At 51.5% G+C, this 13,933-nt stretch overlaps 7 protein-coding genes across 7 annotated transcripts; 6 read left to right on the forward strand and 1 right to left on the reverse strand.

Moving 5' to 3' along the window:
* Positions 1–2,328: 2,328 nt before the first annotated feature.
* POSPLADRAFT_1148766 (hypothetical protein) lies at positions 2,329–3,136 on the forward strand (the record flags this gene model as incomplete). The annotated part of the gene is made up of 5 exons (XM_024486223.1): positions 2,329–2,437; positions 2,518–2,670; positions 2,728–2,879; positions 2,938–2,998; positions 3,048–3,136. The coding sequence occupies 5 exons, from the start codon at positions 2,329–2,331 to the stop codon at positions 3,134–3,136; spliced, it is 564 nt and encodes a 187-aa protein (XP_024336972.1).
* Positions 3,137–4,004: 868 nt separating this feature from the next.
* Positions 4,005–4,998, forward strand: POSPLADRAFT_1182622 (hypothetical protein). The gene is made up of 4 exons (XM_024488938.1): positions 4,005–4,284; positions 4,342–4,659; positions 4,715–4,784; positions 4,841–4,998. Exons 1-4 carry the CDS (start codon positions 4,040–4,042, stop codon positions 4,934–4,936), a joined length of 729 nt encoding a protein of 242 aa, XP_024336973.1. The 5' UTR covers positions 4,005–4,039; the 3' UTR covers positions 4,937–4,998.
* POSPLADRAFT_1058354 (hypothetical protein) lies at positions 4,968–5,377 on the reverse strand (the record flags this gene model as incomplete). The annotated part of the gene is made up of 3 exons (XM_024481024.1): positions 4,968–5,026; positions 5,081–5,233; positions 5,287–5,377. The coding sequence occupies 3 exons, from the start codon at positions 5,375–5,377 to the stop codon at positions 4,968–4,970; spliced, it is 303 nt and encodes a 100-aa protein (XP_024336974.1).
* A 195-nt stretch (positions 5,378–5,572) lies between these two features.
* POSPLADRAFT_1040481 (hypothetical protein) lies at positions 5,573–6,554 on the forward strand (the record flags this gene model as incomplete). The annotated part of the gene is made up of 5 exons (XM_024477751.1): positions 5,573–5,606; positions 5,657–5,732; positions 5,791–5,989; positions 6,046–6,253; positions 6,310–6,554. 5 exons carry the CDS (start codon positions 5,576–5,578, stop codon positions 6,546–6,548), a joined length of 753 nt encoding a protein of 250 aa, XP_024336975.1. The 3' UTR covers positions 6,549–6,554.
* A 224-nt stretch (positions 6,555–6,778) lies between these two features.
* Positions 6,779–8,519, forward strand: POSPLADRAFT_1047648 (hypothetical protein; the record flags this gene model as incomplete). Its single annotated transcript, XM_024479334.1, has 6 exons — positions 6,779–7,071; positions 7,126–7,329; positions 7,380–7,673; positions 7,747–8,151; positions 8,205–8,343; positions 8,394–8,519. 6 exons carry the CDS (start codon positions 6,779–6,781, stop codon positions 8,517–8,519), a joined length of 1,461 nt encoding a protein of 486 aa, XP_024336976.1.
* A 1,296-nt stretch (positions 8,520–9,815) lies between these two features.
* POSPLADRAFT_1058358 (hypothetical protein) lies at positions 9,816–10,757 on the forward strand (the record flags this gene model as incomplete). The annotated part of the gene is made up of 4 exons (XM_024481025.1): positions 9,816–9,973; positions 10,028–10,152; positions 10,210–10,438; positions 10,502–10,757. 4 exons carry the CDS (start codon positions 9,816–9,818, stop codon positions 10,755–10,757), a joined length of 768 nt encoding a protein of 255 aa, XP_024336977.1.
* Positions 10,758–11,599: 842 nt separating this feature from the next.
* On the forward strand, positions 11,600–13,827 carry POSPLADRAFT_1047650 (hypothetical protein; the record flags this gene model as incomplete). The annotated part of the gene is made up of 10 exons (XM_024479335.1): positions 11,600–11,692; positions 11,750–11,884; positions 11,940–12,143; positions 12,198–12,437; positions 12,486–12,632; positions 12,682–13,041; positions 13,095–13,361; positions 13,410–13,489; positions 13,543–13,666; positions 13,723–13,827. 10 exons carry the CDS (start codon positions 11,600–11,602, stop codon positions 13,825–13,827), a joined length of 1,755 nt encoding a protein of 584 aa, XP_024336978.1.
* Positions 13,828–13,933: the final 106 nt, after the last annotated feature.

A 13,933-nucleotide genomic window follows, 5' to 3' on the forward strand; every position in this document is an offset into this window, starting at 1 on the left:
GAGTCCCCGTAAAATACCATCTGTGGCGCATATCCATCATGCCATTATTGATGGCTATTATTATTCCGGGCTCTCGACGGACATATATAAGACTGCTGACTTTTGCCCTATCTACCCCCAAACAGGTCGTCTTCTGCCGCTGTCCCAACTGACACTGAAGGAGAGCCCTTACGACTCGCTAGCATTAATCGTCAGTGCCATCCCAGTACACAAGTCGAAATGCTCCGCACGCTATCGCCAATTGCCTATGAACTCTCGCCCGCGCATTGGAATCAGAGACAAGGGCCAGCACCACATGCACCTGCTAAGGCCCACACAGTGTATGAGCTTTCAGTATTACTCACAACGTCGTACTCATACTACAATGCTTCCAGGCCATTTGGGAGCGTATCTGAACGTATCCCTGGCATCCAAGAATTGGATCGATCGTGAGATGTCACTGCTCCCTGCCTCAAGCTAATAGTACTGATGCAAATATTAGATTGTCGCATCCGGGAACAGGTATTACAAGAGTGCCTACTACGAAAGCGACACCTCGTCAACTACCTCTGTCGGTCTACGAGTCACCAACCGCGACGTATACCTGGCCCCGCTTCAATCCCATATTTCAGGTACCACAAACTGATCGACCTCTACTCTATGTCGCATACAAGCCTGCACCCGCCTCCAGTCCATCGCGAAATCAGCCTCGCTCTCAATGTAGAGGGCAGCATCCTCTGTAAGTTGCGACATTCCTTGCTTTCCACAGTGACTTACTCCTGGCTGCAGACGTCAGTGCCGTGCAATGGACATAAACAGCCAAGAGCGGCACTCAAGAAAGCGAGGTTCATCGATAGAATCTGAGTAAGGCATAAGCTTCTCTCATTCGCATTGAGTGCTAATGTTTGGCCCTGGATCTAGCTTGTCACCGGATAGCTCTTCGGAAAGAGCATATAAGAACGCAAGGTACGTACCACCTGCTTGTCTTCTTGCTGACATTTGTTGACCATACTACAGGAAATCGCCGGCCCAAAGGTCGCCGCGCGACACAGATCACAATCCATCTACTATCCGGCCGCCGTCAAGCTGTAGCCAGGTGCTGCGACCCGAACGAGACTTGCCATGGACATTTGACAGATTAGACATCGAGTCCGAGCAAAGTGAAGAAGAATCATCTCACACGGCTTCCCAATCGCCACTCCAGGACGAAATTGCCATCACGAATGGCAGCATCACTGCTCCTTCTCCTCTAGCAACCGATCGGAACTCATCGGTAGTGACCGATGCTGATATTATCGAAGAGCAAGAACCGGACGATTGGGAGGCTTTTGCTCACCCACCGCAATCTGGCTCCAATCATCCATGGACCTGTATCTGGACCCAAGAGGACAGCCATGGACATATAGTGCCCTGTGCGTACTCCTCAAAACGACATCTAGTGAAACGTCACATTCTGGCGAAACACATAGGATTTCGGTAAGTCTCCGGATGCATGCACACTAAAAGGTGACATCTTACTCACACCTGATGGCAGGCCTCATAAGTGCAAGTTCTGCGGTAAAGCTTTCGCCCAGAAAAGTAACCTGGATACCCACTTGAATACACAGTGAGTTGTAATTTATTGACCGTCATGGAGCAGCACCATTGAACGGGTGTTTCACACAGTACTGGCGCGACACCGCACGTGTGCCCTTACCCCGATTGCGGAGAGAAGTTCAAAGACCCAGCACGGCGGCAAAGACACATGTCTTCTGTTCACGGCCATGTTCCGTCGAGGTCGAAAAGGGACAGGAGAATGTTTCCTATGACAGCGCAGTACGACACCGATCCTGCCAGCGAGGAAGAGCAGTGTGGTGAGCGGCGTGTGCAATGAATGAGTCGGAATGACTCCGCTGCAGCGCACGTCACGGGACGGATGTGACAGCCTGGACAAAGTCCGACATCGCGGGCCCTATAGAGTGCATCTGTCCTCACGGGTGTCGGGTATCACGGATTTCGCTTTCTATTTCTGCTACTTTGCTCGTGGCTTCCCATGGCCTTGCGGACGTTTGGCTTATCGCGCGTGGGAGGCGTCATGTCATATTGTTGATTGTTTGTGCGCCTGCTGACGCCGGTCTGTTTGCTCTAGTATACCACACACCATTGTAGTCTCCGCCCGTACAGTAATTTGCTCATGGATGTATATTCAATTTCGGCAATCCTAATGTGGTTTCGGAGCGCCCATGTAGATCTATGTTAATGATTTCGATGGACGCCGTCGGCAGCACGCTTCGCCGATGCGGTGCCGGTGACGCACGGATTCAGATGCCCTAGCGCTCGACGCGAACCTCCTTCGCGCGTACATCTGCAATGCCCGCTCATATTCCCCTTGGCAGCCTCGCTGTACAGGCACCGACGCTAGCACCAAAGACGGTGCATGTCTCGCCAGCAACTTGTCATAACCTCACTTTATTCAAAGGTTCCGTTCTCTGTCTCATCGCTAGTGGCATCTTCTGAATGCTTGATACATCGCGTCTTGATGGCGCTCACCTGGCACAGATCTCATGAAGGAGTATCGTAGATTGGACGATACAATCACTATGCGGCTCAACCGTACCAACGCACAGTTTCGTGATCGAGACAGACAGGGTCTCGGCGGCGGTGGGAATGTGGAGGAACAGGCGTGCGCTCAAATATGGCGAGAACTCATGGGTACGTTCGGACATGAGATGTTGCCGCTTCCTCGTTGTATTGATAGCTTTAGCGTAGCCAACTGGAAGCGCCGCACAGAGATTATCAACTATTGCGTTGGTGTAGTGGATCAATCCATGGATGAAAAGCGCAGGTCATTAGACACCGAAGGAAACGACCCTACACAACAACGTCGGACACAGGGTGCACTTTATGCGGAGGATGTCAAAGTGAGACCCCGTCTCAGTGCTCGAACTTACTCGGTATCTTACTGACAGCCCGTGACAGCGCAATCAGGTGCACAACGAGTTGGCCGTAGAGCAGATCGTGCGTCAAAGATCCCTGGATGGTATGTTCTCATCCAACCCGGCCTATGCCCTGTAGTTAACGCTCCGCAGCATTTCGCTCGCGCTGTAAATATTTCGAGCCACCATCATCAGAAGCAGAGGCTCGGGAATGGTGGGATAGTGCCCGAGCTGGACGATGAGAAACAGCGCTTTGGGGAGGATTCTTCATTCCGGGGGTCTTGGCAGATCCGTCCGTCCGTATGTTTTCTTTGTTTTGGACAGATTGTGCAACTCCCAATGCAGTTCTCCGCAGGCGCTCGTTCATTGAATGCACCACCAGTGTGCCGTCATGAAAGCCGTCCCAACTCAAAATTAAGAGCGACTGTATGTAATTGATTCTTCATATCTGTGCGACTGCCGTTCTCGTGTTTGAAGGCAGTTCATCAAATACCTTAACGAGCACTCAGCGGTCGCTAGACACGCCGACTTGTCGCCGTTATATTTTATGTTGCTCAGGCCTTGACCCTCCTGTATGCAAATTCACACAGGACATCTCGTATCTCAGACTTTCCTCGACACGACATGCTTTGCAGTGTTGTCAAGAACACTGTTCTACCTCCGTCAAAATCGGATATCATCAAATCACCTAGGTACCTTCTGCCAGACCCCAGAACGGGAACAATCACACGCCGTGATGCGCAACACATTGCCTCTGAAACTGGGACAAGATCACAGTCGGGCAGCGGTCAGGTACCTCCGATAGATAGCCTTAAACTTCCGCCCTCGGCGTCGAATAGCTCGGTAAAGCTTTACATTGGCGGGGACGTGGATCGAATTGTTGCGGTCGTCTGCTACTGTCTGTCTTTATGTAGTACTTATAGTCAATAACCGCGATTCTGTTTGTCCCCTCAGACAGCCACCGCTGATAGATAAGATAAGATTGAATCCTCATCGGTTAAGGTGCTTCACATTTCGCTCCAATGTCACGCTCATGCATGTGCTGAGAACGCGGATGACCATGTTGGCAGTCCGGCAGTCCCAATTGCGCCATGCTGGGCGCAAGTGGTCCAGGCGGTCCCTTCCCTCGTCATCTCCCGGCCACCATGTCGGGCGCGTACGCATATCTTGTACTCTCTGCACTGGCCATCGGCGCCGTTGTTGCCTCTCCGCCCCTAGTTGTCCAGTCTGAACCTCAAGTCAACTATGATCTGGATGCCGACGTCAAAGTCCCGGTCGTTCTCGGCGTAATGAGCCGCTGCCCAGATGCTATTCTGTGCGAATCGGTTTTCGACCACGTCCTCAAGAGGGTCGGAAACAAGGTTGACTTGTCACTCTCGTTCATTGGATCGTAAGTGCTATTCAACCCAACGCCATTTCATTTCTATAACAGATGGGATCTGAACAGCATCAACCCTTCGGAACCGGATTTCGGCGTTACATGCAAACATGGACCGGAGGAGTGTGCCGGAAATGTGCACGAGCTCTGCGTTCAGAAATATGCCACCCCAACTCAGTCCTGGGAATTTGTACAATGCCTGAACTATCAGGGCAAAGACAAGATTGGCCTTCCACAAACGGCGTTGCAGTGTTCCAGCACTCACAACATTGATTGGGAGGGAAGCAGCGTGGGAGCCTGTGCCGGAACCGATGGTAGCGGCAAAGCGGCGGAGGGTGTGCAATTACTGCAAGAGAGTGTGAGGGCCAGCCACAGCTTAGGGATTGTGTAAGTCAAGTTATTAGGCCTCATGACGTGAGGCACCATTCATACTCGACGTTAGCAACAGCTGTACGATCATGATCAACGGCAAGCAAGTCTGCATCCACGACGAAACGTGGAAGCAGTGCGAGGTGCGCCGCGCTGAGATATTCCTCGTAAGCTACTGATATACACATCTTACACACAGAACGGCCACAGCCCTCATGACTTCGTCAGGCAGATTAATGAGGCGTATGAAAAGCTAAACGGAGACAGTGGCGATAGTGGCAGTATGAGCGACTGATGTTGTAGTATGGTTGATCTGTTGCCAGTATTCAACTACCGAGGATGAGTTCGTATCCGATGACGACAAGGTTCAGTCCGATCAGAGGTACTGCAAAGCAGACTTGTGAGCACCGACACATAAAGTATTGACCATACCACGTACTTCGCATCAACGTCCGCACCGCACTGATGAGGTTTATGAGCCGTGCTTTCACACTAACGTCCTGAGCTCCTGGATAGCCTGGCTGGTCATAGGCGGCCCCGTACGCCTGAAACCCAGCAGCTACCGTCGGTACTGGTGCTGATGACCATCCAACTGATGCGGAATGTGAGAAGGCACAAATGACGCTGGATTTCCGTACGACGCACTTCGCGCAAGGAACCTGTCCTCGCTGAGAACCGCCATGGCATTTATAAGAAGGATGGCGACATAGAGAATAGTGCCGAGCGTAAGAGCCATGAGATGTATAGTGTCCCCCGACTTGAGTTCTGAGGTCGTGGCAGCGGAAGGATGTCGTGCCTGTCCAAGTCTGTCCTGCGCGCCAGAGTGATCGCAGACGCGACGCGCCCACGCCGTGGGAAATCGCGTCGGCCATTTACTTCTTGGACATTGACGCTGGTGTAGGCCCTTCACTCACAGCGTACATCTTAGCAGACAATGCAGGCTTTTGGGGCGGGTCTGCGACATGGTAGGCCAGTGAATTCACACTTTGACTTATTATCTGAATGGCCGCAATAGCTGGGTGTCGATCGGCTATTCTGAAGGCCTCACCAATTGCGTCCAGCTCACGGATATTTTGGGATCCCCGCCGACAGTACGTTTTATGCTCGGGACACTGGCGTTGCAACATTCACGATATTTATCCTATGCAGTGCTTCCAGCGGACCATTGGGCTGGATCCGACAGAACTTGGGGATGAACGTGCGCAAGCAAATGACAGAAGAGGAGCTTGCTGCTGCTCGTAAAGACCAGGTGGAGAAGGGGCATTTGAGCGTCTTCGAGTCCCTTCCTACTGCGACAGAAGAAGGAAGCTCTGCCCCCGGTGCCGACTTGTCCAAGAAATACACCGAGGCATGTGCACACTACCCAATCTAGGGGATAAAGAAGCATTTTGACCGCGCATGCAGCACAAATACTCCACGGCTAACTTCAAGATCTCACACCGCAAACTGAACATGCTTGGGCGGCAGATTTCTGGCAAGCCAGTCGACCTTGCCATCTTGCAAATGCAATTCAGCGAGAAGCGGGCGAGTAAGCGTATCAAAAGCATGCTGGCTGTAGCGAAGGACCATGCCACGAGGCTGAAGGGTCTTCAGGAGAAGAAACTCATCGTTGGTGCGTCTAAAAGACTTTGATTTCATTCTGTGCTTATTGGCTAATATGCTGGGTAGCGGAGGCATGGGTAACGAAGGGTCCGAAGGTACTCAAGCGCATTGAGCCCAAGGGTCGCGGCAGGATGGGCATTCGAGAACACCCAGATTCGCGCTTGCATGTCATGCTGCGGGAAGGGAAAACGAGAGCAGAGCTTCTCAAGGACGAGCGAGCGCGAAAGCTGAGGAGGATTGTGTCAGCAGGGATTACCAGGGATGACGTGCCCATTCGAAACCCCGGCTCATCATGGGCTTGGTAGCACATCGTGCCTTCACTCTGTATTCGGTCCACTTCATTCCAATCTTTTACTCTTTCTACGTGACTGGGGGTGTTTTGGTTGGCGTTTGCGTATGTCCAGTTTGTAGTTGGCATCCAATGGTCGCCGTGACACTGTGTGAAGCTCAAGTTGCCAAATTGGGTCGGTTCGATCATCGACCACGTCTACAACTGCGGTGGCTGAGAACCCAACACCTACCTCGACCGTACACCATGGTCCTTCGCTGGCGATGTTCGCCACTGCTGCTCCTGAGCTTGCTGCTTCAGTCCTTCGTCTCTGCTGATCACTCCTTTGAGAATACCGCTGTTGTACGGACAGTCGAGGTGGCCGGCTCGCTCGTCCAGGTCACCACGACGTTTGCAGTGAAAGCACTGGAAGGCGATGCCTCAGAATATACTATCGCCCTGGGGGAGCGTGAACACGAGAGGACAAGCTGGCTAGAAGCCAAGATAAAGGGTCAGGCCGCTATTTTGCCCTTGTTCGAGGGCGGCTATGATCCCGAGATGTATGTACGCGTGCGTGACTGGCTCGAGTACTCACTACATGGCCTATGTAATAGCGGAGTGCATTTCTACACCGTTGCGTTGCCACACGCAATGAAGATCAACGAGACCGCCAACCTTGTCGTCGAGACGGTTGAGACGCATGCAACGTACCCTTGGCCGGAGCAGGCATCACAGAAGGACCCGCAGTCGTTAAAGTACGAAACGGATCTTTTCGTAGTCAGTCCGTACAAGACGTTGGTAGAGCGTATCAAATTTAGGTATGTTTTATCACGCCAGCCACTCAGCACCAATATGAATGCCGTACCAGGACTCCCACTCCCAATATCCATTCTTACACTAATCCCCCCGGCCTTGACGACTTCACCGTTGAAATACCCGTGACAAAATCTGGCGCGACGATCACATATGGTCCCTTTAATAACATCCCGATCACTTCTGCGAAGGAATTCCTTGACGCGAAGCAGGAGCACGTCGCGGTACACTACGCCTACGACAGTCCTCTAGTTGAGGTCATGAAGCTCAAGAGGTCGGCCGAGATTAGTCACTGGGGCGCAAACTTGAACATTGAAGATACGTTTCACCTGCGCAATGCGGGCCCCGCGTACGTTGTCGATTCTATACTCCATATAGGATTTCATTGAGACCGGACCATGCTAATCACTCTTCGCTCATAGGTTGAAGGGGCACTTCTCGCGTCTGGAACACCAGTCCACGATGTTCTACGGACGTCCGCCGCCGCATGTGCTTCCTTCCCTGACTGTTCAGCTGCCAGCAGGCATCCACTCTCCCTACTACTATGACCTAATCGGAAATGTTTCTACTTCCCATTTACGTACTTCGCCCTCGCAGGGAAAGAACGGTCGCAGCCAGCCGAGCTTGCTCGAGCTTCGACCGCGCTACCCGCTTATGGGAGGATGGAACTACACTTTCACATTAGGTTGGGATTCCCCGCTTGCGGATTATTCCAGCTATGAGAAGGCCACTGGCAAGTACATCGTCGGTATTCCACTTATGACGATGATTCCCGGCGCGGTGGTGGATGAAGCAGAAATCAACATCATCCTGCCCGAAGCGGCGACGTGAGTACTCCGCTATCCTGTTATGAACTAAACGCTGATCTGCGGAGCCTCAGTGACGTTGATTATTATCCTCCGTTCGTACCGACCGAGAGCGGTATCACCACACATGTTACATATCTTGATACGGTTGGGCGGCCTGCAATAGTCTTGAGGTATGGGCGGCTCACTCATAAACATGCTGGCGTCATATATGTAAGTCGTCTATTTGCCATGCGTTCAGAATCTGACAAATGCGTGTCCAGGTGACATACAAAGTGCCGGTCACGGCGCACTTGAAGAAACCTCTGGCTGTTGCTACCGCCTTCATGGGTCTATTTGCTCTTGGTTTCTTAGCGAAGCGGCTGGATATCAGTATCCAGAAAAAGTAATGCGTATGTATTCGTCATTGTGAAAATGATATTGCCGGAACCCAAACACTTTGCGCTAAGCCAAGGAAATTTTGCGTTGCTGCTCGGCCATACATGCAATATGCACGATCGGGCATTTTGATGACAACAGTGTGAGCGTGAGAAAGATAGGCAGAATCGCTATGACATCAGCTCGACCGAGATATCGCCGCTGTGGTTTGCCATGTTTCGGGAAGTATCAGGGGATGTTACTGCTAGCCTCGGAAGAAGCGTGAATCGGCATGACCAAAGGGAGCAAGCGGGTTCCCGCAGCACAATGTCGCCGCATGAGGTCCAGGCTCGTGCCATAAGTAAAACCAGGTGACGTTTTGACTTATGAGACTATTATTAAGACGTAGCCATACTGTACCATCCAATTCGTATGACCCACATCTGGAGATCATTTAGACCCTGTCATCATGCAACAATCAGTTCGTTGCAGCCACAGACTAGAGTTACAAAGAGGCACTGCGCTGCATTGCCGGGCCCTCGGCATAGTGCCCGAAAGTATGCTTTTGCCTCGCTTCTCGTGCCCGTACTAGACCCGACCAACTCACCGTGAAACCCGCCAACGGCGTCGAAGGGCAGATAGGACTAGATAGGACCACGAGTACGCGTAAAAATAGGCACGCCGTGATCTTCTCGCGTTCTATGGACATTGTATGCGAGCCGCGCTGATTTGTCAAAGTCGCACCTCATACCCAGACCCACGTCTGGAGGCAAGCCCTCCGGTTGACTGGGCGTGAGGTTGGAGGCGAAGTCTGGCTAGGCTGGGACAGACCCACACCAGACCCTCGCGTTTTCACGATGGGCGTCCGTTGGTCGGTCAAGGTATGAAACAGACCTATAACGCTTTGCATTTGGGCCCAGACCCATTGTGTACGAATGATATTTGCTTTAGAACCGCATTGCGATTGCAGTCAAGCTGCTCCTAAGACACTATGTTTATACTAAAGATGGATGTTGAACGAGGGGCTGTGAATAGCTGTGTTGGTGAGTATCAAAGCCCCGCGGTTAGACCTGCGAGCATGATATTGACCGGGCGTGCATTGAAGGCAGGCGTAGAAACTTACAGGTTCAGATGCAAACAAAGCGAAACAACACGTCGGTCACAATGTGACATTGTCCCGTGACCGAGGCTAATTACGCCGCCACAACCGCGTTCACGCACTTGAAGCGAGTCGGACCCTCGAGAGTGCGCTTTGTTCAACCCATGTCTGCCGTTTAAACCTCCACCACTCCTTCAATTCACTTTGTACATATTTCTTCCCATTCTTCATGGACCGTTTCGTGAATATCGTGAAACCATCGACGACGCGCGAAGTAGGGGCGGACAGGGAGAAACAGCGACCGGTGCTACGCTATAATCCTTACGGTGTCAGCAAGTCGCATGAACGCAGATTAGAACAGTCGAGAGACAGGAAAAGGACCTCGAAGTACTTCTCTTTCAGATTCACTTGTCCAGGTCGCCAATTCAAGTTGTCCCACAGAATTCTCGCGCCGTTACTCAAGGACGGTGGCAAGCCATCATCGGCTGCCCTTACCAAGCATTTGCTCAACACGCTATCTGACGAATCAAACCCGATCACCCACTCAGATATTTATGAACGCTCAGGTCGGTATCCCAAATTCGATAGTCGCCTCGTCAAATTAAAAATTACTATTGGCGTAGATCACATCTCGTCTGCTGCTACAGGACATCAGCGCTCAGATCGCCGTGTGAACCAGAAGAGCTACTGGGAGTCGAGAAGCGAGAAGCTGGCGCAGCAATTGCCTGAGAAACCCTCTGGCCGCGACGCAAAAGTTCTAAGCAATGTCCTGGTTTACATCAATGGGTATCTGGATGGCACCACGGACACCGAGATGAAGCGGATCGTAACGCTCGCTGGAGGACAGATTTTGTGAGCCTTCCCGTTTCCAAATGTCCGACCTTCCAGGCAGGCTTATATTGATCATCTTGTCAGACACACAGCTTCCGGCGCAACTCACATTCTCACGTCCCAACAGCTCAGCGGAGCCAAAACGCAGAAGCTGCTGACAACGAGGTCCAAAAGCAAGGTACACGTTGTCAAGCCCGAATGGGTCACTGACAGTATCGGCGCTGGGAAGCGTCTGTCAGAACGGGGATACTCTGTTATCAACGACACGACTACGAGAAACATAGCGGACATGTTTGATGCCGGGACTTCTCGTCGTAGCCTCATGGACAAGACTGTATAATGATTTATGGAGTTAAACGAGGCATTTATTTAATCCTTTGTCTGAAAACTTGATTTACTTATGTCGTCTAGTTATTTAAACAATGTATTTCGTGGTATCCGCTGTGTATATCGAATGTGTCTGTTGTATCGGGTACCGTATCATGTTCTTCACCGCGCGGACAAAACAATGTTCGATACCGTGATAGCAATGCTATGCGTCCATGGTCTATGGGCGCGGCCAATTGTGATGAGAGCTGGCGCATTCGCAACAAACACCGCTCCACATGTTGGTAGCATCTAGTCTCTGAGACACCTCGGAGGCCCAGATCATCTGCACAGGGGTTTGATAGAACAGTTTAGAATGGTGAAGTAAGACCACGAAAAATACTTCTGGACTACCGATGACGCTGTAAGATACTGCCGGTTCGACCTATAATTTTAATTCTTGGGCTGGGACAGCTCTATAGTATGGGCATCAGCGAACTAAGATGTCTGCCATATGGGGCAAGATCATAGTAAACACGATGGCGCACGATCGTTGTGGCGTCTCACCGCCAGCGGCGCTTCCACCGCGCTTAGCTTCCACCTCCCACCTCCCACCTCCCACATCTTTACCATAGGCTGGTAATAGCTCCGACGCGTGGTATATCACTGTCGTCGCTCAAGGGAGGACGTTGAAAACTGTCTGAGAGATAGAAATGGCCTCAATTGGTTCGCATGGTCAAAGAATCGCTCGTTGCAGCATACTCACGCCTCCAGGTCAGATACTAGTATTACGCCGCTGAGCATCTCTCCGGGTGAGGGGTCGCATTCACATGAGGCATATAGGTCGGATAGGATGTCTTGTGAGTGAATATCATTATGTCCGAGGCCCTTACGAACACATTCTTGACGGACGTGCTAGAAGATGGTCGACGTGCCCAAGACTTCGTGGAGCTGCACGACCAAGTACAAGTAGCATCGAACATCCTTTTTCAGCGGCTTCGTTGATATCTGACATGTACATAACAGACAAGCGTGAATCTGCTCGACTCTCTGGAGAACTTCCTATCGACGTTTCAGAAAGACTTGTCGGCTGTGTCTGGGCAGATATCCACCCTACAGGACCGTAGCAAGGACATCGAGAACAAATTGAAGAGCCGCAGGGTATCTGATATTTTGCCCTTGGTGTGCTACCGCCGTTCTGACATACGTCGCTCAGAAAATCGAGAAACCGCTATCTCACTTACTTGTGGACCTCTGTATTTCACCGGAATTGGCTACCCTCATCCTTGATACCCCCGTGGGTGAGCCATGGATACCAGCTATAGTCGAGTTCGAGAACAGGCTAGATGCCGTGAAAGTCCGCGTTCGAGTCAAGGCTGCGAGAGATCTCGCAGAAGTAGCAGAAGGTTTGCGGATCGTGGTGCGTTACCCCTTCTTTCACCCGCATATACGGACGTTGAAGACTTTCATACAGGCGGCGACAAAGCTGCGTACTTTCTTTCTTGCCATGCTGCAGCCGATACGGAGCAGCATGACAACCAACATGCAAGTCATTCAGACCTCGGTCCTGTTGAAATACAGGTCTCTTTTCGAATTCCTGCAGCGCCATGCCCCACCCGTAGCAAGTGAGGTGCAGAGGGCGTACGTGGGAACAGCCCGTACATATTTTGAGACTGGATTCCGCCGGTATATACGCAGTCTGGGGTATCTTAAGGTGCTTCACATTGAGACTACGTCTCTGCCCTACTCATCACATACGCAGGCACGCTGGGTGGAGAAAAATGAGACGATCATCGCTGGTGCTGGAGAGACGAACGTGGAGCCGGAGGTAGACGTCGACAGGTTCTCGCACTCGCGGATTGACGGTCCTGGACCGGTACTCGCATACATGGTGGACGATAAGTCTCATGTGAGCCATGCACAACTTCGCCGAAGTTCCGTCTTGACACACCCATCAGAAAGAACCGGTCGAAGCCTTGCTGCGGTCCATGCTGCTTGTCCTCATGGATAATGCAACGGCTGAGTACACGTTCATCATGGCCTTCTTCGCGGTGGAACCCCGACCGTCCATGCACTCCAAGCAGTCCAGCGGATCTATTCTCTCCCCGACTTCCCTTCTCTCGCCTACACAAGGCGACTTTGATGACAGCCGCTCTAATGCGGGTTCTGATTTTGGCTTCACGCCCAAGCAGCGCGTGACCAGTATCGGAAGTATCGGCGCATTGATGAATGCAGAAGGACAGGCTACCAAGGACGATCAGTCTGCTATGAACGTTATTTGGAAGCAAATTATGGATCCAGTTCTCGAGTATTGTCAGGTTAGTGGGAGATTGCTGGGCTACGAACTTAACTCAAGCATTGTTGATGTTAGACATTTGTTCGATCGATGCTTGACCCTGCGCCTCCTGTGGTGCCATTGCTTACCATGATTCGACTCACGGAAGATGTTATGGCGGAAGTGCAGAGACGCAGCTGTTCACCATTGGAGACTTTCATCTTCACAATCCGACTGCAGATGTGGCCCGTGTTCCAGAAGGCCATGGCAGACAATGTTGAGTCCTTAAAGAAGCTTGCTGAGGGTACGACATCCGGATACTTCCGTAGAGGGTCTACAACCACTGACGCGACCGTGATGAGCGTGAGCATCGTTCGTTATTTCCTTTGCCAAGCTAACCAAATGATCTAGATATGCCGCCGATATGTGCGCGTCTTCAATTCCTTCATAGCACTCACGGACCAACCAGAGGAGACCATGATTTTCTCGAAGTATGTCCTTTGATCGACAGGCCTCCGAAGGGAATGCTGATAACTGTAATCAGTTTGTTCCGCCTTAGACAAGAGCTCTCGACGCTTATCACAAGCCATACGGACAAGATTAACGATGTTGTTGCGAGAGCGACAATGCAAGGTTCGATGTACGAGATCATTCTGCAGGGTCTTAGTGTAAGTGAGAGGACATCATGGTATATATGCGCTCGCTCAATATTTCTTGTCTGCAGCGAGGAGCGACGAGCCACCCAAAGGCACAAAGTGAGATTGCGTTTTGGCGCGGACGAGAAGAGGAAGCACGACGTAGGATTGTCTCTACGAACAGACCCAGGTGAACAAGATCCAGGAATATAGAGCGATGACATGGTGTCCAACATGGCAATATAAATGGGGATTAATGCTACACATAGTGATTAGAGACATGAGTCCTGGTGGATAAGT

Source organism: Postia placenta (assembly GCF_002117355.1).
Source record: "Postia placenta MAD-698-R-SB12 unplaced genomic scaffold POSPLAscaffold_10, whole genome shotgun sequence".
Lineage (NCBI taxonomy): Eukaryota > Fungi > Basidiomycota > Agaricomycetes > Polyporales > Adustoporiaceae > Rhodonia > Rhodonia placenta.